Below are 25,024 nucleotides of genomic sequence, written 5' to 3'. Positions count from 1 at the left end.
TTTTTGGGGGGGGGGGGATGGAGAATTTCTTTTCTTTTTTATGATGTGACATTTGACACATATAAGCGGAGCATAAAAATAGAATGAACGCCTATGAGTCTGCTTTGAGTTCACTTAGAGTTACTTAGACTTAAGAAGTAGAAGATTTAGGTATTACTCAGGTTCCTATATCTGTTACGTGATCCATTCCCCACCTTCCTCCTGGAAATAAGCACTTGAGCATTTTATTTACTCTCCCCCATTATTAGCCTTATTGTTTTGCCTGTGGCAGAAAGGTTGTTTTTCTTGTTTGTTACTATTTCATCTTAACCCTGAGTAGATAACTGTCCTAAAACGAAAATTTAGCAAATTAAATGACAGGCTAATATACATAAACATCTAAGTATGTCTGGATAGAGTTGATTTAAATGCATATGTAGCCAAACTCTGGCCAAATAAGGTTTGGGCCCAGGCAACTACAGAACTGTGTTTATAAAATCTTATTTAAAAAGCTCTTTCATTTTACTGAATACATAGTATCCTTCTGGTAGGTACTTTGCTTTTCCAGCGTTGCTGTTGTGTTTTACTCCTCATACGTTTGTCAGTAAAAGAGAAAAAAAAAAAGCACTTGTCAATGTAGCACTTGTGTTGTGTTCTCAGACTTTCCTAGTTGTATTTAAATAAAGTCAAAATTTACAAATTTTGTGTATTTTAAAATCAAATTTCTTTTTTTGGTTTAATATTTTGAATAATGTTCAGAATTTAGAAGAGTTGTCGAGTCATACATTTAGGTTATAGTGTCTTTTACATAGTATTTGAAATAACATTTCCATAAAATTTTTGATAAATATTTTAGATTTATTTTCCTATGTACTTAGTATTCAGTGTAAGAGGTAGCACTAAGTATCTTTCTTCTTTTTTAATTTTTTTAATGTTTATTTCTGAGAGAGAGAGAGAGAGCGAGTGAGTGGAGGGATGAGAGAGAGAGGGAGACACAGAGTCTGAAGGAGGCTCCAGGCCCTGAGCTGTCAACACAAAGCCCAATGCAGGGCTTGAACTCACGGATCACGAGACCATGACCCGAGCCGAAGTCAGATGCTCAACTGACTGAGCCACCCTGATACCCCACTAAGTATCTTTAAAAAAAAAAAAAGCTGTTTTTATTTAGTAGTGAAGTAGCCATAAATTACCATTATTATATATAATGAAGTTCAGATCCAAGATCAGTTATCCAAGGAATATATCTTAGATAAGACTTTGAAGGGAGATATCTCCTTGAATTTGTGGAACTTAAACGCCATTAGGGTGAAAATTGGTTTTTTTTTTTAACCATATAAGCTTCTTTCCTCATTACAAAAATATTGCTTTCTGTCTTTGAGAATGATGACTGAGACATGTCTTGGGAGCTGAAAATGAAGAGAGCTCCTTCTTCTTTTCCAGTTTGAATTAAGGAAAAAGGTAAAGACCGAGAAACTTGCCTAACAAATCCATTAAATCTTGTAATCAGTAGGCTCTGTCTTACCCGGTTAGGCTAAGTATAGCCAGAGCTGGGCCTTAGCAGACAATGCAAGGCAGCTGTTAAGAAGTGGTCGTCTTTAGCAGGACATGAGGAAAGCTCTATGTACAACCAGCTAGACCTGCGTCACAGGAGTTACGGCAGATCCAGTAAAGAGAGGAAGTATAGGTAGGATCAATCTAAAAAGGATCCTTGACTGAAAATCCTTGATTTTTAAAAATCTTAATGTGGAGGGGCACCTGGGTGGCTCAGTTGGCGAAGCATCATTATATCACAGTCCATGGGTTCGAGTCCCTCATCGGGCTCTGTGCTGACAGCTCAGAGCTTGGATTCTGTTTGGGATTCTGTGTCTCCCTCTCTTTCTCTGCCCCTCCCCTACTCATGCCGTCTCTCACTTTCAAACATAAATAAACATTAAAAAAATTTTTTTTTTTTTTAAATCTTACTGTGGAATGAATCTTAACCAATTTGGTGCGATGAAAGATGCATAAATGCTCAGGAACTAAAGTGAATGAGTCTTGTACTCTGATATATTCTAGAATTATTTCTCTTACTTTATCACAGAGCTGTATCTGTCTTATATATAGTACGAAGCTTTAATTTTTTTTTAATGTTTTATTTATTTCTGAGAGAGAGACAGCACGAGTAGGGGAGGGTCAGAGAGAGAGGAAGACACAGAATCTGAAACAGCCTCCAGGCTCTGAGCCAGCTGTCAGCACAGAGCCCGATGCAGAGGTCAAACCCACTAAGCATGAGATCATGACCTGAGCCAAAGTTGGACGCTTAACCGACTGAGTCACCCAGGCACCCTAGTACCAAGCTTTTAAAACAGGTCTTTTCTTGGTGTGCTGGGCTCTGTCTTCATTTAAGCATATATGTATTCTTGTATGTCTTCAGGACTCCATAGTGTGCAAATTTAGCCTGCGAATGCATGGGTCATTCCATTTTACCCACATGTAGGCAAACCAGGCTTTAGTCAAAACTTTTTGCTATTGAGGTTCTTTGTCCAATATTTTCTTTTCACTTTTTTTTTTGAGAGACTGTTCACTAAAATTTTTCTTTGGTTTAGTTGCATCAATTAGTTGTTTGTTTTTTTAAGCCATCATTATTAGTTTCTTTAATATATTACTCTTTTTGTTAGGATGGACGTTTGAAGCCAGGAGATCAACTTGTCTCAATAAACAGAGAATCTATGATTGGTGTATCCTTTGAAGAAGCAAAAAGCATAATTACCAGAGCCAAGTTAAGGTAACTGTCTTATCCATAAAATTGAATGAATTTTTTAGCATGTCTTCTCAAAAATAGTAATTTAAGAGATTTAAATACTTTAGACCATAAAGTAAGTATACCTTTATAATATGTGAAACATTATCTTAAAATTCTTTCGTACCATACCCATAACATATCCGTAAAGTTATTTCTTTTTAATGCTAGATCAGAATCTGCTTGGGAGATAGCGTTCATAAGACAAAAATCAGATGCCAATCATCTAGAAAATCCATCTTGTGCATCCCTTTTACAAGCTTCAGGAGAGCATGGACCACACGCCTCAACATTTAGTCCTCTTCTGTCTGCCCCTGAAATACTAATTCCAAAGACCTCATCTACGCCCCGAACTACAGATACCATTTTATCTTCTTTTAAGAGAAATCAGGTAATCTTACATTTCTCTGTATATTTATGCAGCCTATAAATCCTCTCTATATTTTTACGTTTGTTATGTACATATAGAATTATAACTTTGGCAACGCAATTTTTTAACATTTTGGTATTTACCTGAGAGACCTTTTCTTTTTTTCTGTTTAAGAATTTTATGCTGTGCCGTGTCAATAATACAATTTTTCAAGTCAGTATGTCTTTTATCCAGAAAGTCATGATGAGGGACAGCCTTGCAACGATATCCTTAGAAAGCACTCAAAACTGTGTTAGGCATGTCGTATTTATTTTCAGAAAGTCTCTAATATGGTTTATTATGATTCCTATTTTCTTCTTGACTGAAGACAGGCAGTCTTCCTTTTTGTTCCTTAGCTTTTTCACCTGCACAGTGAGGCTAATCCTGATTACCCATGTAGGTGGATATGGTTCCCTCATGTGTGTATGCTAATACCTCGCTCACCCCAGTAGAATCACACAGAAGGTAGAGTTTCTACATCAAAATTGACAGTCAGTTACTAATAGCTACGGTGCCCTGACAAATCAAAGCTAAAACAAATAGAGCATATACTGTTAAAATCCATGTTAGCTATAGAACAAAATAGGAAACTCAGGTAGACTTTCAGCCAGTGGATAAAATCCATCAAAGGTAATTTCAGTTTCAAGTACCTGCTAATAAGATGCAGAGTGTAAGATTATCTGTCAGCCTCTTACATTTTTTTATTTGGGTTATAATACCGTTCCAAAGATAAGGTACGTGGCCTTATATTTTGCTGTCCTTGGACAGGATAGAGCTAAAAGCAATTGTTACCTTTAATTCTGAAATGCTTTGTTTGAAGATAAATATACCAAAATTTTAGAGATTTCATATTTTTTGGACCACAGCTTTAATCTCATAAACCATCCTTTTTATGTTAATGTGAGCGTCTAGTCTGGTCTTTGACCTACTTTAGAAAATACATTTTATATTCTTCCTTTTCTTTCATAGATAAAAACTGGATACAAGAAAACAGAACAGACTCCAATTACTTCTTCAGAAAACAGCCCTACAGATATGTCTAATACAGGTAAATGCACATTTAATTCCTCTTTACTGTTACTTCTTTCAATTACTCTTTCTCAACGAGGAGTACATAATGTGACTTAATAGACTTTAAAGAAGGGTGCATTATGCCTTTTTTCCTTCAATGAATAAAAGAGCAAAATGAATGTATTGTGCAGTGGCTCTTGTTAGATTATGACTTTTATTAGAAATTTTCCTTAACAAAGAGTTGAAATTTTAAGATGCATTATCGTAACGGTGTCTGTGAAGCTATAATAACCAATGGACTATTGAAACCAAATAATGTAAACTCATCTTTAAATCAAGACTAGGCTCCCTTGTCCTTTTAGTGAAATACTGGTGAGGTTTATTAAGTGCACCTTTAAGAGCTATTAGAGATAGGAAGATAGCTTAAGAAAAGAAGTATGTTTTTGTAAGAAAAGATTATTATAAATGTAAGTTAGAAAGAATATCAGTATTATGAATTGAATATTATTGCTTATAATTACCATGAAATCATTTACTGACTTTGTAAGACAATAAAGTATTAATTTTGTAACCTACCCAGAGAGACAGAATTTTTATCAAACTGTAAAGTATCTTTTAGTGGCTCAATATCAAGAAAAAAGCCTTCCCTTTAAATTATCTCCAAAAATTAAGTACAACAATTAAAAAACCACGAGTATAGAAAGGAAAAGTTAATTACATATGTTTAAACTGTAATGCAAATTGTTACTTGTATATTTTAATTTTTAATGGTGTTAATCCAGATCAAAATAGCAAAATGAGGACAAGTAAGTATAAATTACATAGTATCATAGTCCACTTGGGCTGCTGTAACAAAATGCCACAGACTGAGTGGCTTATAAACAGCAGACATTTATTTCTTTTTTTCATTAAAAATTTTTTTTTAATGTTTTATTTATTTCTGAGAGAGAGAGAGAGACAGCGTGAGCAGGGGAGGGTCAGAGAGAGAGGGAGACACAGAATCTGAAACAGGCTCCAGGCTCTGAGCTAGCTGTCAGCACAGAGCCCGATGTGGGGTTCAAACCCACGAACCGCGAGATCATGACCTGAGCCGAAGTCGGACGCTTAACCCACTGAGCTACCCAGGTGCCCCAATAGACGTTTATTTCTAAGGGTTGTGGGGGCTGGAAGTCCAGGATCATGGTGTTGGCAGGGTCCCGGTAAGAGCCTTCTTCAGTTGCAGGCTCCCCATTATGGCCTCATATGGTGGAGCGGCTAGGAAGACCTGTGCGATCTCTTTCATAAGAACACTAGTCCCATCTATGAGCTCCCGTCTTGTGACCTGAGGCCCCATCTCCTAATGCCATCATCTTTGAGGGTTAGGATGTCAACATATGAATTTGGGGAGGACACAAACATTCAGAGCACAGCACACAGGCACCACACTAAAGGAATTTATAGTGCATTTCACAGTAGTTTTGTCTGATTTGGAGCAGTGTATCGGTAGCAGTCTTTAGCCATAAATTATATGCCCTTTTACTGAGTGGAATTTGTGGACTCTTATAAACCTTATTAGTATTATCCCCTTAACATAATTAATTTCCATTCTCTGGATGTATTGTTTTCTTCTCATATGAGAAAAAAAAGATAAATGTCAAACACAAACGATGGTGAGGATACATTTACATAACGTGTTCTTAATTTTGAAAGTAATTGAGAGGCACCTTGGTGGCTCAGTTGGCTTAAGCGCTCAGCTTGGGCTTAGGTCATGATCTCATGGCTAGTGAATTCAAGCCCCGCGTCTGTCTCTGTGCTGACAGCTCAGAGCCTGGAGCCTGCTTCAGATTCTGTGTCTCCCTCTCTCTCTTACCCTCCCCTGCTCATGCTATGTCTCTCTCTCTCTCAAAAATAAAATAAACATTTAAAAGAAACAAAGTAATTGAACTACTTGATGCTTCTCTTAGTTTTTTATTAATTCAGGAAACATTTATGTCATGTATGTAGAAAACATAGTTCAGTAGGAATTATGAAGGAATTAGGATATTTTCCATGAGCTATTTAATAGTCTATGGTGAAATAAAACACAGAGTTAAAAAAAAACCTTCATTATTCAGATTAGAACAGATATACGTATGTGCCTATTTTATTGAATAACTACTATTTGCAGTATTCTTTGTTAACTAGAGCAGGATGTGAGTGGTCTTCATGCTCAGAAGAATATACTGTCTTGTCACAAACAGTGTAAAGACATGAAGAAAATGGACTGAGGAAAGAAGTGGCCTGAGTGTGGTGTAGGGAAGGCACAGGCCCTGAATGCAAATGTGCAAATGTAGAGGTTGATATCTTTGTTCCTAAATTATCAGCTGTGTAACTTTGAAATAGTTTCCTCCTGGGTCTTTATGAGTTAATACTCATGTGTGAAATCATGCACATCAAGCATTTAGCGCTGTAGTTGGTACATAGTGTATGCTCAGTAAGTTTTGCTATTATTAATATTACAGAACTCACAGACTAGGGTGTAGCTCAGATAATATTCCAGGGCATGTTTTTAGAGCAGAAGCAAAAGCTCCCATCCTTTAATTCAATTCTGCATCCTCCCCTCGCCCAAAAAACTATAATAAAGGATTTGTCACGACATATGCAGAAATTTCTTAGCAAAAGTCAGACATCATCCAGTCTTGAAAGAATAATAAATATTGGGTCGCCTGTGTGGCTCAATTGGTTGGGTATCTGACTTCAGCTCAGGTCATGGTCTCATGGTTTGTGAGTTTGAGCCCCATGTCGGGCTCTGTGCTGACAGCTCAGAGCCTGGAGCCTGCTTCAGATTCTGTGACTCCCTCTCTTGTTCTGTCCCTCCCCTGCTCATGTGCTCTCTCTCTCTCTCTCTCAAAAATAAATAAACATTAAAGAAAGAATAGTAAACATCAATTGATGGCTAAAGGAGATTATCCTATGTGAAGGAAGTACCATGGACAATATAAAGAGCTAAGGAGGAGCTAGATAGATGTCAGATGACCCTAGGAAGTCAATCTGATTAGAGCAAAGGGATCCCAGAGCGATGAATAAAATTAATTTACATCAGTAACTAAAATAAACAATACCATATTTTGTAGTAGAAAAATGATTTAATGAAAAATACATTTGAATGCATAAGCTGTATGAGAAGTAAATATTAAAATGCAATTAAAACAACATTTTTCTAGGGTAGAATTAGCATTGAGTTAGTCCTAGATTTTTACTTTCACATAAGTGTCGAAGGCCAGATGTTTCTGTGGGGGGAAAGAAAACAAAATCAACCCTAAATTATCTCTGGGTAACTTATCTGTGTTGTGATTTGTCTGTTATAAGCACTTAATTATAGATTGTTCCCAAATTAGACCTTTAACTGTCACATCTATATTCCTTTGGCCAGCTGGTATGTATTCAAAACATGTAAACAAGTTTTAACATTAACCTCAACAAAAATTAAACTTAATTGAGGCAAATCTACCTCTGTTCCCATCTCAAAATTATTCCAGAGTGTAAAACTGGTTAGAATTTTAAAAATCTACATAATAGTCGAATATGTTTTTAACAACTATTCTATTATATAAATTTATTTCAGAACCCACAGCCATTTACTATTGCCATAAGGTAATGAACACATGATCTTATAAGTGGGCTGAAAGCATACCAAAGACATTCCTAAAAAAATTAGTAAAGAATTATTGCATGAAGAAATATCATTACTTTAACTTTACTGTAACACAAACCATAATCCTCCCACACTAAGGTTTTATAACTGAAACAAAATAGTGATAGGGAAAAATAACCATGGAGGGTTCATGGTACAAACCAAATGGTTTTGATCCTGCCCTCTTAAACATTCTCTGTCTTCTAAAAAGAGGAATAAAAGAGAAGATCCAAGAGAATAATAAGCCATCCTTTGAAAATCCTCACTTCCCTAGAGAGGAGCAAATCAAGAGCTTGAGGCCGGAATTGAGAGATGTCACTGGCAAATGGGAAAAGCTGTCTGTCTATGAGGCTTTTCAGGTCAAGCTATTCTGAATTACCAAAGCATTCCAGATTTATGCACAAATCCTCCTAAGGTTTTGACTCAGAGGTATAGTTTTAGGGGAAGGTTGTCTGAAAGAAAGTGAGATTTTGTTAAGCCATGATTGCATATTGTTAAATGGGTGGGTTAGTGTAATTTTACATTAAATCTCCTGTTTAAATATATTTCTTTGTTAATATTAACAATATTCTGTAGTGCTCATAGTAGTTTTCTATGATTTTTTATTTTACCTTTACAATTCCTGTAAGGTGGATTCATTTGTTCTACTTTATAGCCAAGAAAACCTGATAAAAGATACTGACAACATTAAAAAATAGTGACTTTGGGGAGCCTGGGTGGCTCAGCCGGTTGAGTGGCTGACTCTTGATTTCCACTCAGGTCATGATCTCACAGTTCATGGGATCGAGCTGCACTCACAGCATGGACCCTGCTTGGGATTCTCTCTTCCTCTCTCGCTCTCTGCCCCTCCCCCATTCATGCTTGCCCTCTCTCTCACTCACACTCTTTCTAAATAAATAAATAAATAAGTAAACAGACAAATTAAAAAAAAAAAAAAGAAGAAGAATGGCTCCAGAAGTCACAAGAGATTAGAAACCTGACATGGTCACCTACTAGCTGTGTGATCATAGGCTAGTTTCTCTACCTTTTTGGGCCTTGATCTCTTCATCTTTTCAATGGGAATAACAACATATATGTCATTATGGTTATAGTAAAGCTTAATGAGCTTATCTATATGAAGTATTTAATGCACTGCCTAGCTAAAAGTAAGCATAAATAAGATTTAATCTTCTGTTATTTCCACTGTTACACATAGCAAATTTTTATCCTTACATGTAGGAAAATGTAGGTGAGAATGAGGGCCTTAGTGTGTTGAATGCTTTGTGTGCTCTCTCTCCCTCTCCCCCCCCCCNCCCCCCCCCCCCCCCCCCCCCCCCCCCTTTCCACACATTTACCCTTGAACTGAGTAATTCACTCCCAGGATTAAGATTATTGGTCTGAAATCATAATTAAGTTAGTTTGGGTCCACCTAGTATTCATGTGCTTTAATTGCAGGTCAGGCACCAAGCTGAAGGTCATTGTCAAGCCTCACAAATCCATACCTTAAAAATGAAAAATAAAAGTTTGACTTATCTGCTATTGGGCCTTCTCCACCACCCTACACCGATCTTTTGTGCCACACTATAGGTTTGGCACAGAGTTTCTCTTAAGAGAAAATAATATAGATATAGATATATAGATACACACTATTTTTTGTCTCATAGCTAACAATTAAGTATCATGTTAACAAAACTTTTATCAGAATTGTATAACAGAAGTCTATTATACTAAAATCACTCTTGCTCAAGGTTTGATTCCATTTGAAACTAAAAGTCAGTAACCATTTTTTTATGATCTTGACACCTATAAGCTATATTCAAGATTTTACATAGAATGTTAAGGATGTGTTAAAGGTTTAGAGGAAGACTATTTATTTTCATATGCGCTTCTTATGTTCTTAAGAAAGAGAATGCAAATCATTTTGTACTTAGAGACAGATGCTCTGAGAAATTTAAAAAAATTAAAACACTGCATAAAGATGTGACATTTCAAAAAGTTTTTTCTCTTCCTCTTGTTTCTATGTAGAACTAGTAAAATACCATTTAGAAGTGTACTTAGAATAGTGACAATTTAGATATAAGGATTGACATGAATTACAGGAATTTGTTTCGCAAACTTTGGCACATTAAAAGAAATAATTTTGGGGGGAGCCTGGGTGGCTCAGTCGGTTAACTGTCCGACTCTTTTGATTTTGGCTCAGGTCATGATCTCATGGTTCGTGAATTCTAGCCCCACATCGGGCTCTGCACTGACAGTGCAAAGCCTCTTGGGATTCTCTCTCTCCCTTTCTCTCTGCCCCTCCCCCGCATGCTCCTGTGCGCACACTCTCTCTCTCATAAAATAAACTTTTACAAAAATGTTTTTTTAATTAAAATTAAAAATTTTAATGTTTCTTAAATTTATTTCTGAGAGAGAGAGAGAGAGGCAGCGTGAGCAGGGGAGGTTCAGAGAGAGACATACAGAATCTGAAACAGGCTCTAGGCTCTGAGCTGGCTGTCAGCACAGAGCCCGACGTGGGGCTTGAACCCACAAACCATGAGATCATGACCCGAGCCGAAGTCAGACGCTTAACCAACTGAGCCACACAGGCACCCCCCCCAAAAATTTTTTAAAAAATGAATAAGTTTTCAAGGTCTAGTCCTTTGTAGTGTGTGGTCTCTTATGCATGCAGCAAGGACAAAGGCGTATCTAAATAATCGTGTAGATTGAGAAGGTGTTAGGATGAGTGAGAGGTGTATAAAACTCAACTCTTGAAAGTCCATCTATGCTCCTTGAAATATAACCCTTCTGTAAAATAAGAAATAGGATTTTTGGTTCCAGGAGTTCTGAGTCTATCATACTTTAGACGCAAACTTGAAACAATTTGCATTTATGAGTTTTTGCATAGTACCTTCAAAACTGACATAACAAAGCCGCTTTTGCCAGTCAAAGAAATATCTTGATCTTCTTGAATTCCTAATATGATTTTACTTATTTTGGAAGAAAAAAGACTTCACTTAACAAGGAGTAAGGCATTGTGATGATGAGGGAGTGGTAGGATATATGTTTGTCTTTTAAATTAATATTCCCATGGGACTTAATGCGTAATTGGCCATTCTTTTTATATTATATCATTTAGTGCCTAAGTGAAGCTGATTTATATGATACATTTTAGATTTAAAGAAAAAAAATCATGAAAACAAAAGTGGAAGCTGCCAACTGATTAGCCAGAATTATTTTTGAACAGCGGGAACCCAGAACACATTCTGTCAAATGAAAAGTTCTATTCCAATTAAATTTCCAATTAACGTGCACCCTGTTGTCTCTTAGATATTGCCCCTGCCTGGACTGATAATTATGGGCCACAAGGAAAGAAGATTTCCCTAAACCCCTCTGTTCGCCTTAAGGCAGAGAAACTGGAAATGGTAAATACTTTAAATTTCCATTTTTCTTCCATAAAACAACAGTAAGAAAGTGTTCTCATTCTTTGAGAGGATAAAGAACTAAAGCCATTACTTTCTTGAAGAGTTAACTTATTTGCAATTAAATGAATGGCAGTTTGGGTTTTAATTATTTATGTTTGGGTTGAGCAGCCAACCCACAAGTACAAAATAGAAATAAAACCTTTTGTAACTAAATTGACACCAAATTAATCTGTTTCCTCCTGTGCAGGAATAAGACAAATGTGATGTTTTACAATGTAGAATTAAAGGGAACATGGAATAAATTATGACAAAGTGTATATAAAGGCAGTAAGAGCAAGGAAATAATTCTTCAACTTTTTAAAAAGCAAAGGGAAACTAAAGCCTAAAAAACAAAACAGTCAGATGCTCACTAAATACAAAGAAGATGACAGTAATGTACTTAGAGGCACCAAAAAAATAGTCCTGGGGAGAATAAAGTATTGAGAGCTTCTGTATGTAAAAGAAACCTAAGGTGATTAAAAAGGAAGAATTAAAAGTAGAAAAGCATTTTAGAGCTCTTCCTATCAGGTTACCTGAAAGCTCACAGCAAAAATGAGCTGTGTCTTTTATATATATATATATATATATATGTATATAAGTGGATATGGTGCTGATGGTCCACAGCCTCTGCTTTCCTGTCAGTTTTTGTGGATAAAGATTTCTTACATTTTAGGAGGAGTTGAAAATGCGTAGCTACAATAAATATACATTGTGCTTATTTCCATATTCACACTTTTCCCTGGTCCTACACCAATGTCCGTTCCATAATCTATTTAAATCTTACCCATTGTTCAAATCCTAATTCAGTTCCAATCCCTGTGTCTGTTATAGTTTGAGCAAATACTCCCTTATTTTGCACATCTACAGCACTTAATGTCACATTGTAGTGCTGTATAATCTTATGTGTATTCTATTTTGACAGCAAGATAAAGTTTCTTCACAGAAATATCTAGTACACCAACCACTGTTTAAACACTTGTGTTCATTAAAACTTTCCAATTATTAGGTAGTTAAGATAACTCCTTTAGATTTTCAAACTCCTGACTCTCTTTTGCTAATGTGGACTTTCTTTTTATTGGTGGCTGGAATATTTGAGGTTTAAAAAATCTATAAATAACTAAAAAATAAGCAGTTATTGTTTTTAGGTTGATGTTGCTTTAATATGCATTTCTGAACATCTAGTATTTAATACCAACCATTTCTCTGCATAAGGAGAAAGTTATCCAGCTAATGACTGCCTGGCAGCCTTTGTTCTTTTATGTGATTTAAGCTTTCTTAGTGATGAGGGAGTGTGGGGCAAGCTGAGGGCAAAGTACAAGCTAACGGCATCCCCACCCCACCCCCAGATGGAATATGTGAGATATTCCTCCAACACTTCTGGCTGCCCAAGAATTGGGGAAAGGAAAGAAAGCAAATTTTTTGTTTTTGTTTTTGTTGACTGATAGTGATCACAGTCATATATGACAGGACAGGAGTCTCCTTCAGTTTATGGATAACTTAGTAAACTGCAAGAAAAAGGCAATCATCTACACCTAATCTCCAGAAACCTATAGACTCTGTTTCCTGGAGCCCTAATATCACCCTGATCAAGATGTAAGGGGGTTTAAGTGCCTGCCCTGGTCCTGTAGAAAACAAGGGCAAATGAAGAATTAAATTCCCTTACTGCCTACAGCCCATTGACAAGTCCTTGAGCCAGGCAGAGTGACGTCCCTCTAGGAGCTCAGCTGCCTCAATGATGGCACTTTGCTAGGGGCAAAAGGGAATCTTGGTTTAACATTAATCCTGAACCCCCAGGATCCTGTAAGTCTACTTTAACATATAAAAATTCCTTTGGAAACTTCCTTTATTTCCACTCCCGCAAGGTATATGCTGGCAATCGTACTCCCAGCATATGGCCCCCTGATACACGTCTGAAGGGTCTCATGACTGAGGTTTTACTGAACAGTAATAAATAGCATTTTCCAAACAACAACTAACCCCTCAAGGTCCTGGAAACCTTGCTTCCAAAATTCCTTAGTGACTTAGACTGTCCCTAACCCTCCCAACCTGAGGGTAGATAATCAGTTACTTGTTACAACCCCAGTGCAGCTCTTCCTGCCCACAGGTCCTGTCCCCATGCTTTAATAAAATCACCTTTTTGCACCAAAGACATATTCAAGAATTCTTTCTTGGCCTAATGACTTTATTTAGTAGAGCATTTTTTGTTTTCAGAGTTTGAAACCGTATCTTACTTATTAAGAATTTTTTTCCAAAGTCCACATTAGCTCCTATCTACCCAGATATTTGCTAAGCTACTCTTCCTTTTGTTTAGTTACATTATATTGTAATAATATCTGTATCATTCCATTAGAAATAGATCCTTCTTTCAGTTGCTACTTTATAGACAGATTGAGTAACAGATAAGGCCAACGTGATCAAATATTTAAAATGAAATAAAATTATCTGTTTCCTTTATCTTCTATAAGTATATTACATATACCATCTAGGAAATTGTTATAATAAAATTTCACAAGGAAATGGCATTGTCAAGACATATACATATATGGCAATGTCTTCATGAAATCGTCTATGTTTTACTAGTCTACTTAGACAGTTTTGTATCAGGATATTCTGGAAAGTGATTTCTAATACTGAACACGTATCTCTTAATTCCTCGTTTGAAAAATGGCCTTTTTGTCTGAGGATGATTTAATTTTGCAGATATTTTAAAATAAGTTCACCATAGTTATTTGCAGTGCCATATTTTTTAAAGTATTTTTATGAATACTATGGGTCTCATTGAATCCTAATAATAAACCTGTAAGTAGACATGGTAAACCCAGCAAATAGGTATACAATTTATTAGTTGGCTTGAAGACAAAGGATTACTGTACTTGTATGCTATCTGTATTTTTGTACCTGAGAAAGATGCTTTGGGATACAGATGCCATTTCGCTGATATTTACTTTACCTCTTGCCATTTCTGTAACATTTGAAGAAAGCTGTAGTGAGCAACGGCATACCTGGTGTCTGATTACAGTTAATGAGATGTTCTTTGTATTAGGTTGGGAAGTGTGTAATGAAGATTGTAAAGAAGTGACATTTTTTTAAATTCATCATTCAGATATTAGAAAGAGTTAAGGATATTTATTTGCCCAATTAGTAAATTTGCACTTTTGCCAAAGGTTAAGGTTGTTATTCAAGAAATTTTGGAAGCTATTTTTTGACCAAAAATAGATTGTTTCCTGTTTAAATTTATGAGCTTACCTTACTGACATGCTGTATTCATCTAGAGTAAATTTCTAAAGTTTAGCTCTAGGTCAGTTTTCATTATAGCTGATTGCATTTTGTAATTTTTATTATTGTTTAGTATAAAAATAATCATTTTATTTATTTATTTATTATTTGTTTATTTTTGGAGAGAGAGAAAGAGAGAGAATGCAAGTACGGGAGAGTGGCAGAGTGACAGAGGGAGACAGAGACAATCTTAAGCCAGCCCCATGAGGCTCAATCCCATGACCCTGTGATCATGACCTGAGCTGACATCAAGAGTTGGACACTCAATCGAGCCCCCCAGGCACCCCAATAATTATCATATATTGCTTACAGTTGTTTTCTTTGCATTACTTTTGTAAAGTTGTTCTTATTCCTTTATATGAAAATATCAGACCTACACAGAATGATTATATTGTACATGTACAGTTTAAAGAATACTAAAACAAACATACCTGTACCCAACACCCAGCTAAGAATGAGAATTTTTGACATTGCCTGTGTGTTTCTTCTTGATCATATACACCTCTCCCTCTCCCCAAGAGATAACTCTGTTCTAAATTTCAAGCTTACCATTTATATGCTTTTTAAAAGTTGATTTACTAAAACATTATGAGATCAAAGTGTTTGTTTACCTTCAATTGTACTTGAGGTGTTGCCAAAATTTGCACTTCTGTTTCTCTGGTCCCTAGAAAAACGTGTGACTCATAATAACTGCTCAGAAAATAATTGTTGAATTGCTGAATTATTTTCTATAGTAGCATTCCCACCAGTCTTAGGCAGCCATTCCCATGGCTCCACATACTTAACAGTTTGTATAATTTATAATATATTTTTATTTATTTCTACCATTTTATTAAAATAATATTTTTGTTCTTCTATCATTTCTTTCCCTTATCCCTATATTGTATTCTTTGGTTTGATTATGTTTGAATATTTGTTTGGTTGTTTTTGCATTTTATTTTTTCTCCCCTAACTTATTCACCTCCCACTGGGAGGCTCAGTCAGTTAAGCCTGACTTAAGCTCAGGTCATGATTTCATGGTTTGTGGGTTCGAGCCCCACATCAGTCTCTGTGCTGACAGCTCAGAACCTGGAGCCTGCTTCAATTTCTATGTCTTCCTCCCTCTCTGCCTCTCCCTTGCTCTCTCTCTCTCACTCTCTCTCTCTCTCAAAAATAAACATTTAAAAAATTTAAAAAAAGAAATTATGCCTTCTTTTGCTATTCTTTTAGTGATTACCTTACAGACTCAACATGCATCTTGAACTTAAAGTTAAGCAATCTAAAGTTCATAAAATCTTCACCATTTTTTTGAAAATACCGGGTGCTTATGATACTTTAACTCTGATAAGCCTCTTATAAACTTATATTCTCATTATTGCTTAGTATTAGCTTTAGTGAGACATTGTTTCTTCAGTTCACTGTATCTTTGCAGTCATCTGCTATTTCCTGTTGAGTTTCTAATTTGTTATTATCTACCTGTTACTTTTATACTAATATCTTGTTTCTAACTTTTACTCTTGATTTACCTTTTTTTAACTTAAAAAGGATAAGCAAAATATAGTACATACCTATAATGGACTATTATTGGGCTACAAAAGGAATGAATTTCTAATGCATGCTTCAACATGAAGAAACCTTGAAACATTAAGCTAAGTGAAAGAGGCAGACACAAAAAGCCACAATGGTAGGATTCTATTAATATGAATTGCCCAGAATTGGCAAATCTGTAGAAACAGAATATAAATTAGTGGTTGCCTAGAGCTAGGGGGACAGGGAAATAACAAGTGACTGCTAGTGGGTATAGGGTTTCCTTTTAGGGTGATGAATATTTTCTAGAGTTTCTGTTGATTGATGCCCAACTTGTCAATGTACTAAAAGCCACGCAACTATACCCTAAAATGATGAAATTTATGGTATGTGAATTACATCTCAAGAAATTTTGTTATTAAAACAAAAAGTTACATATTGACTTGTACAGTATGGTACCATTTATACAAAAAGCAGAACTTAAAATATTTTACAAATACATATATTTATAAAAGTATGAAATAACGGTATACAAACATGCCTGGCAACTATAAAGAGAAGAGAATAAAAAAAAGTTAGGCCAAAAATGAGGAGAAAATATTTGTAGTACATATAACATATTTTAAAATACTGCTATCTAAAATATTTTTATTTAAAAAAACGTTTTAATGTTTATTTCTGAGAGAGAGAGAGAGAGAGAAACAGAGCAGAAGCAGGGGAGGGGCAGAGAAAGGAGACATAGAATCCAAAGTAGACTGCAGGCTCAGAGCTGTCAGAACAGAGCCCGATGCGGTGCTCAAACTCAGGAACTGTGAGATCGTGACCTGAGTTGAACTTGGATGATTAACCAACTGAGCCACCCACGTGCCCCTAAGATATTTTTTTTAAAAAAAATTTTAATGTTTTATTTATTTCTGAGAGAGAGAGAGAGAGAAGGAGCAGGGGAGGGTCAGAGAGAGAGGGAGACACAGCATCTGAAGCAGGCTTCAGGCTCTGAGCTGTTAGCACAGAGCCCGATGCAGGGCTTGAAGCCACAAACAGTGAGATCATGACCTGAGCTGAAGTCGGACGCTTAACCGATTGAGCCACCCAGGCACCCCAAAAAAATCTTACCATCAATCATAAAAAAAGAACCACCAAAACTACTACGAAGGAAGGAATAAAACCCTAGAGAAAGTTTTATCCATGGCTAGAAGTAGACGTGTACAAGAATGTTCATTGTTGCATTGCTGGTAAACAGAAAACCCCAATGTAAAGAGTGGGGGATGAATAAATTGTGATATATTCCTCTAATCAGATATTTATCAGTGAAAATGAATATACTGATGTTACAATAGGACATAACAATATGGATGAATGATAAAACCATACTGGAGGGTGAAAAAAGCAAGTTTCAGAATTCTGACCACCTTTTCATGAAGCTAAAAAATAGCAAACCAAAATAACACATTAGGGACAGGTATGTAAGTGACCAACCATCTTAAAATAAATCATATGGGAATGAAAATCTCACAGTTGGTTAGTAGTGGTTACCTCTAGTGGAGTAGGACAGGGAAATATGGCCTGAATTCAGCAGTACTGGCAGTTTTGTGATTCTTAAATGGATTCATGGATGTTTTTTAATGTTTTTTTTTAATTTATTTTTGATTCAGAGAGAGACAGAGCATGAGTGGGGAGGGGCAGAGAGAGGGAAACACAGAATCTGAAACAGGCTCCAGGCTCTGAGCTAGCTGTCAACACAGAGCCTGATGCAGGTCTTGAACCCACAAACTGCGAGATCATGACCTGAGCTGAAGTCGGACGCTTAACCAACTGAGCCACCCAGGCACCCTGGATTCATGGAATTTTTAAGTTATTTTCCTGCTTTAAGATAGATATATCTGTTACATAATTTGTTTTTAATATAGATCAAATATTATATAATAAAATACTTGGGAATATTAAAACGAATGTATGACAAGTATTACCTCTGGGGAGAATTTCAAAAGGTTAAAAGAAATTCAGGTTAAAAGAAGTTTACAGTGTTTTGCTATGTTCAAAATTTTAAGTGTATATATACTTAAGTGCTAATGCACTATCACAGCAGTTTTGAAATTCATGTAAGAGTTGTAAAATGTACAGAATAAATGCATAATTTACACATATTTAATATATAGGTATATATTCATTACAAATTTTAGAAAATTATACATCAAACTATGAATAGTGTTTGTTTCTGGAGCAGTAGTTCTCAAGGGTAAGGATACAGGTTTTTTTGTCTCAGGGGACATTTGGCAATGTCTGGAGACTTTCTTTGTTTTCATGTTTGAGAGAGTGCCACCAAATTAGGAATCATTAGCAAAAAATATTTCTTTAAACTGTGTATGAAAATTTAAAACATATTGCTAAGTAATTTGTGAGTTAAAAACATTGCTGATAAACCTGTAAAAGAAGTTTAATCTCACTTGTAATTAAGGGATTTTAACAAATCACGTACTATTTCATATTCAACATACTGACAAAATTTAAAGCATGAAGACAGCAAATGCTCTTAAGATTGTGGAAAAATAAAAGGGCTTATGTACCAGTGATGTGTGTAAATTGCTACAACCAGTTTGAGAGTAATTTTACAATATCTAGTAAAGTTGTCTATACACACACACACACACACTATATATATATATATGAATTAGCATTTCCTCTTCTAGGGATATACTGCAGAGAAATTTTCACACATCCATACAAGGAGATATGTATAACGTTTTGTAATAAAAGATAAATAGGAGTAATGATAAAAGCCCATCAATCAGAGAATGTATAATTTATATTCATACAGTGGGGTACCATTTAAAGTTAAGTGAACTATTTTCACAGATAACAATATCAAGCAATTATGAATTCATAACATTAAAGTAAAAAATAAAAATAATTTGTAAGTTTATCCATTTGTATTATACTACTGATGTAAAATTTTAAGTGCAGAAGAATACATAACATTAGAGAATACATATAATAATGGTATCAAATCATGCAAAGGAAGGATACACCAACCTTAGGATAGTGGTTCCTGCTGAGGAACAATGGAGACAGCTTTCAACCAAGTCTATAGTTTTTATGTCTTAAAATATATACATAAAAATCAATGAGTATTTGAATACATGGATAGTCTTTGTGGTGTGTGTGTGTGTGTGTGTGTGTGTGTGTTTGGAATATTTTTATAATTGAAGGAAAAGAACATCAAAAGTTAAGAGCCAAGGGTGCCTAGGTACTAGGTAGCTCAGTCGGTTGAGTGTCTACTTCGACTCAGGTCATGATCTCATGGTTCCTGGGTTTGAGGACCCCAGGGTTGGGTTCTGGTTGGGCTCTGTGCTGACAGCTCAGAGCCTGGAGCCTGCTTCAGATTCTGTGTCTGCCTCTCTCTCTGCCCCTCCTCCACTTGCTTTCTATCTCTCAAAAATGAATAAACATTTAAAAAGTTTTTAAAAATGTTAAGAACCAGTATCCCATGTTATGCAAGGCAAATACTTAATGACTGTGCGCACAGAGGAGGCAGAGGATGCTTAGCTAAGCTCTAAAATCACTTTTTAATGAATTTTCCCCAATATTCTTCCTTTCTCCTATCTCCTCTCACTGTGCCCACCCACCTATACATTAACCAGTTTATTTTTGCCATAGTATATCCTGTACACACTCCTATTAAATTTCATATTGTACTAATTGCATCTATTCACATGTTATTCTCACCCTAGAAACCATAGCTCTTTTAGGGTAGCAACTATATCTTCTTCGTGTGCCCCTTTGCCTAGTGTAGTGCCTGACAATTATAGTAAGCATTGAATAAATATTTGGTAAATAAACTGATGAATGGCTAATTAGATTTCGAAGCATGGAGAAATTTATAAGGAATAATTAGGAATATTAACCTTTTCCTACTTTTTTGTCTTAATACGATTGACACAAAATACATTCTTGCCTGAATCCAATAAGGGCATCCAGTCAGGATCTATGCATTAGTTAAGAGTAGGTTTTGCTATATATAACTGGAGAACCTAAAATAACAATGATATCATTTAGAAATTTATTTCTTTCACACCAAAAAGAAGCCTTAAAGAAGGTGATCCAGGGCTGGGATGGAAGTTCTACAGTGTCAGAGACCCATGCTCCAACTGTCTTTCTGCTCCACCATCTTTATTGAAGTGGCTTATGAACCAAGATGATTACTTGCGTTCCAGCATTCTTTCCATGCTCCCTCCCTCCCTTCCTTCCTTTCATCTTTTTTCTCTTATAATTAAGTCCAAAGAAGGAAGGGAAAAAGACATGAACAGCCTTCATCTACTTTTGAAAGCCTTTCCAGAAGTATCCCACAATACTTCACCTTGTATATCCTTGGCCAGTACATAGTCCCATGCCTTCATCAAACCCTAAAGTGGGCAGGGAAATATCTTTTAGCAGGATTGAAGTGTTACTAGCTAAAACTTGTGGTTAAAGAACAAGACAAGAATGAATATTGGAATATAACGAGCAGTCTATGAATTTTTAATCTGCTATGGGTACTAAAAGAAGGTAGAGAAAAGAGAAAAGAAAAGAAAATGCAGAGAGAGGTAGGTTCCAGAGAAAGCTTTCTACTTTACTATTTGTGTAAGCCTGTCCATAAATAAGCCAAAATTAGAATAATTTGTATTTAATCCAATTCCTATCAACCTTAATTTTGGTCTCAAGGATATTAACAAAATATCCATGTTTTATAGTACTACTTTTAGAAATTAATGTTTAATCTGATTTAATAGAATTTCCCTGCTATTTTTCTTCTGTACCATACCACATATTTTAAACTAAGAAATTGAGTTTTGGTTGTAGGCCTATGCTTATAAATTTGGCATCAGCCAAAGTGCTAGTCTTGCAAAAAAATAAATAAATAAATAAAAGCCCCACAAAAAACTCAGGTTGTGGTGGAATGAGGAAGCTAATATTTTATAGAAAATTAATCCATAAATAGTCAACAGACTTTCTCTGGGCATGTAATTCTGGTCAATGTTCCTGATATTGATTTTTTTTTTCCCACTGGGTTGTAAAATAAAGTTGTAATGAAAAGTTTTATCCTTTGGAGATTTGAAAAGTTGCTTCACTTGAGTCCTTTTCCTTCCAGGCTCTAGATTATCTTGGTATTCAGCCCACAAAAGAACAACGCCAAGCTCTGAGACAGCAAGTGCAAGTAGACCCAAAGGGGACGGTGTCTTTTGGAGGTAATATTAGGTTTACCATGTTGTGTCATCACAGAAACTTGGTGGGAGAGTTATGGTAACCTGTTTTTATAAGGAACGCATGCTTCTTTAGAAGGAAAAGGAGAAAAATAAGACCAGATCTATTTCAGGTTCCTTAATCAGTATCCTAAAATGTCGGTTACAAATACTGGCCTGGCTGGGTCAGCAGAAAGGGGACTTTCCTAGAATCTTCCAGCTCTAAAATAATCATCATCCTATCATACCTTTTTTGTTTTTTATTTATTGTATAAACATTGCTTTAGTAATAATAAAAGAAACAATGTGAAATATAGAAGTCCTAACTCTACCACTATGAATTCCCATACTTTCTTCCAGCTAATATGACAATAAATATTTTTATGATGCTGTATAATTATTCTTATGCAAGTTAGCATAAAGTTGACATACTTAGTTGATGTACTATAATATTAAGCCTTTCCATTTCTGGGATTTTAATAGTCTCTCAGTAGCTGATATTACAGGTAATTCTATATTTAACATCAGAGGTTTTTTCCTACTTAGGATAAATTCCCACAAGTGGTTTAGACTTTTGATACACATTTATAAGTTGTTTTTAAGAGATATTTTACATATGAATTTGTTCTGCCCCTAGTAATGTCTGAATTTAACAGTTTTTTGTATCCTTGACAGCATTCAGTAATTTTTTTCTTATACAGTAGATGCAATATTGTATGTATTATTTTTAAAGCATCTGTATTGCTAAAAAAGAATTCACTTTTTGGTTTCAAAGTGATAAAAAATACGTGTTTGCTTTCCTCTCCTTTTGAAAGTCAGCCCAAATAATGAAGAGAACAGAAGGAAAAATTGCATGTATAACTAAAACCACAATAAATAAGGACAGAACATGGATGAGGAAAGTAAATGAATTGGTAAATAGAGACAACAAAGCCCAAGTGTCTGAAGAGATGAGGGAACCAAGTGAGGAACAAGCTGATTTATTGCTTCAAAGAATTGGGAATTGAAAGTATCAGGTACTTCTGAAGGGTAGGTATAGGCAGGCCATTTCAAATAGGATTGTTAGAAATCCGTGTAAGGAGTATTTATCTATGCTATCACCTGCCACCTCTCAAGCAGCCCAGGCCTTAGCACTGCCTTATACGTGCTGAGGAAAAGAAGTATATTTTCTTCAGAAATTAAACCAGAGAGATTCTGAACCTATAGCTGCCAGCAGTCAGGGAATTTAGAGGAATGTATGTTGAGTTATCACTCATAACACATACCCGGATTGCTTGGTGAGCTTTGCAACCATGTTTATGGCCAAGAGATCATAGGATTCTATGTGGAAGAGCTGCCCCAAGGTTTCAGTTGGCCATCTGATTGCTCTGTGGTAAAAACCAGCCAGTTCACAAGGCAAGTTATACATACAGAATTTCCAATGAGTGTTTTGGCGGTGATTCTTCTTGAATACGCACTCAGACAAGGGTCACCAGACACTTGGAGAAATTCTCTGACCTAAAATATAAAAGCCTCAAACTGTCTGACAAAGAGAAAAACAGGAACCCTGAAAAACAAGGAATAGTGCAAAAGCAGGAGAGAACTTCAGACAAACCACAGTGAACATCTTTGAAAGGGTAAACAAAGATAGGTCATCCATGACGTAAAGAGGAGGATATTGTAGACTAGGAACAATGGGAAAATATGAAAAGGATCCTTGGAAATTAAAAATGTAATAGCTAAAATTTAAAAATTTGAGGATGAATGGGCACACCCATGTCTGAAGAAGCTTACAGTTTGCTAGCCAGCGTCAGGCAGACATGGAGTTAGATCTTCATTTGAATCCTGCTCTGCTATTTATCTGCCACGTGATTTTGGGAAGTTTCGCAGTTAAGTTGTCTTAGCTGCAGTGAGCAGAATGAAGAGGATAGGAGGCCTATCTCAGAAAATCGTTGGGAGGATGAAATAGCAAATCACTGTGCCTAGCACAAGAAGGCTGTTCCGTAAACATTAGCTCCTGCAATTACTATTTTTGTTAAATCTCCAGTTCCAGCTAAAAACTCTAAGTCACAATATCATCATATATTTCGGAGAAAGTTCTTATTCATGATGAAAGAGTTGGAGAAAATAGATGTACCTATGATATGTGTGTGCTTTATTGTTACCTTAACTGATTTATTAACCTCACCAAAGTTAACTCAAGTAAGTTAAAAACTGGTTTTTCCCTCACTTACTTTTTATTTGGGCTTATATTTGTCACTTCAATTAATACCACTTAAATGTAATTCATTGAAGTAAATTCAATTTGAAACATTAGTTTTAATGCATAGCTTCAACTTCGTTTAGAAAAAGGTAAAGATAGGGTCGCCTGGGTGGCTTAGTCGGTTAAGCGTCCGACTTTCGCTTAGGTCATGATCACACGGTTCGTGGGTTCGAGCCCCGCGTCAGGCTCTGTGCTGACTGCCAGCTCAGAGCCTGGAGCCTGTTTCAGTCTGTGACTCCCTCTCTCTCTGACCCTCCCCTGCTCACGCTGTCTCTCTCTCTCTCCTAGAAATAAATAAAACATTAAAAAAATTTTTTTTAAAAAAAGAAAAAGGTAAAGATATATTTAGATGAGGTTAAGTGTTGTGTTCCTACTAAAATGTGTTCCATTTCAGATTTTGTCCAGGTTGCCAGAAACTTGTTTTCCTTGCAGCTGGATGAAGTAAATGTTGGTGCATGTGATATTTCCAACATACTCGATTCACAGGTAGAGTGCACACTATAGAATTATCTTGATTGTACTTGGATCATAAGTCTTGAATGTTGTATGTCATATATGTAGCCTTTTTTCATTTTTCACTTTAAAAAATTATGCAAATAATATATGCTTCTTCATAAACATATAAAATATAGATTAATGTAAAATCACAAGTAAAATTTCATCTCGATCTCTCCCGTCCCTCCTCTCTCACTATTTCCTTATGGTACTTCCTAAACTTGCCACAGAACAGTACTCATAAGCGTATACCCTCTGAAGTTTTGCAGTCTGAACCATCTTCATGTGTCAGCCTCCAGATCAAGAAGCACAACATTAAGGAAATACATTACTAGTAACCTAATGCTCTCCCATCCCCATGCTCCTTTCCTGTTTCTTCTCTTCTTCCCCATGTGCCTCCAGTCAGGGTAACATTTTTGCCTGTTTTTGTGCTTTCTATAAAGTGGAATTGTGAAGGCTATTAACTTCACAAGCTGCTTGTTCTACAGAACTTTGACATTTATATTGTCACATTTTTTAGTCTTTTATTAACGGAGTTTTTGTGTTATTGTGTTATTCAGGAAGATCTTCCCAATTTATATATTTAATTCACTCAAGATCTATTCTTGTCTGTGTGTGAGTTAGGACCCTAAATGGATAACCACTTGACCATTTTCCACCATCATTTATTTGATAACCGTCCTTCTCCAATTTTGCTATTTTTTTAAATTTTTATTTATTTTTGAGGGACAGAGAGAGACAGAGTATGAGCAGGGGAGGGTTAGAGAGAGAGGGAGACAGAATGTGAGGCAGGCTCCAGGCTCTGAGCTGTCAGCACAGAGCCCAGTGCAGAGCCCAATGCGGGGCTCAAACTCATGAACCACAAGATCATGACCTGAGCCGAAGTCAGACTCAACCAACTAAGCCACTCAGGTGCCCCTAATTTGTTTTCTTTTTTAATGTTTGTTTATTTTAAGAGAGAGAGAGCACATGTGCACAGAAGAGGGGCACAAAGAAAGGGAGAGAGAGAATCCCAAGCAGACCCCACGCTGTTAGTG

The 25,024-nt window shown here is 35.9% G+C and overlaps 1 protein-coding gene across 4 annotated transcripts in view; it reads left to right on the top strand.

The window, feature by feature from the left end:
* Window positions 1-25,024, top strand: part of STXBP4 (syntaxin binding protein 4) — a 169,274-nt gene that overhangs the window by 27,004 nt on the left and 117,246 nt on the right. For all 4 annotated transcript variants that reach the window (XM_077762842.1, XM_077762840.1, XM_077762841.1 and 1 more), the window contains exons 5-10: window positions 2,637-2,743; window positions 2,930-3,149; window positions 4,137-4,215; window positions 11,119-11,213; window positions 21,160-21,256; window positions 23,887-23,978. In XM_077762842.1, the coding sequence (XP_077618968.1) occupies window positions 2,637-2,743; window positions 2,930-3,149; window positions 4,137-4,215; window positions 11,119-11,213; window positions 21,160-21,256; window positions 23,887-23,978 (690 nt within the window). The remainder of the gene's footprint in view (window positions 1-2,636; window positions 2,744-2,929; window positions 3,150-4,136; window positions 4,216-11,118; window positions 11,214-21,159; window positions 21,257-23,886; window positions 23,979-25,024) is intronic.

This window comes from Crocuta crocuta, unplaced genomic scaffold (genome assembly GCF_008692635.1).
Source record: "Crocuta crocuta isolate KB4526 unplaced genomic scaffold, BGI_CrCroc_1.0 scaffold144, whole genome shotgun sequence".
Classification (NCBI taxonomy): domain Eukaryota; kingdom Metazoa; phylum Chordata; class Mammalia; order Carnivora; family Hyaenidae; genus Crocuta; species Crocuta crocuta.
Note: the sequence above shows the minus strand (reverse complement) of the source record. Positions and strands in the feature narration are given on the sequence as shown.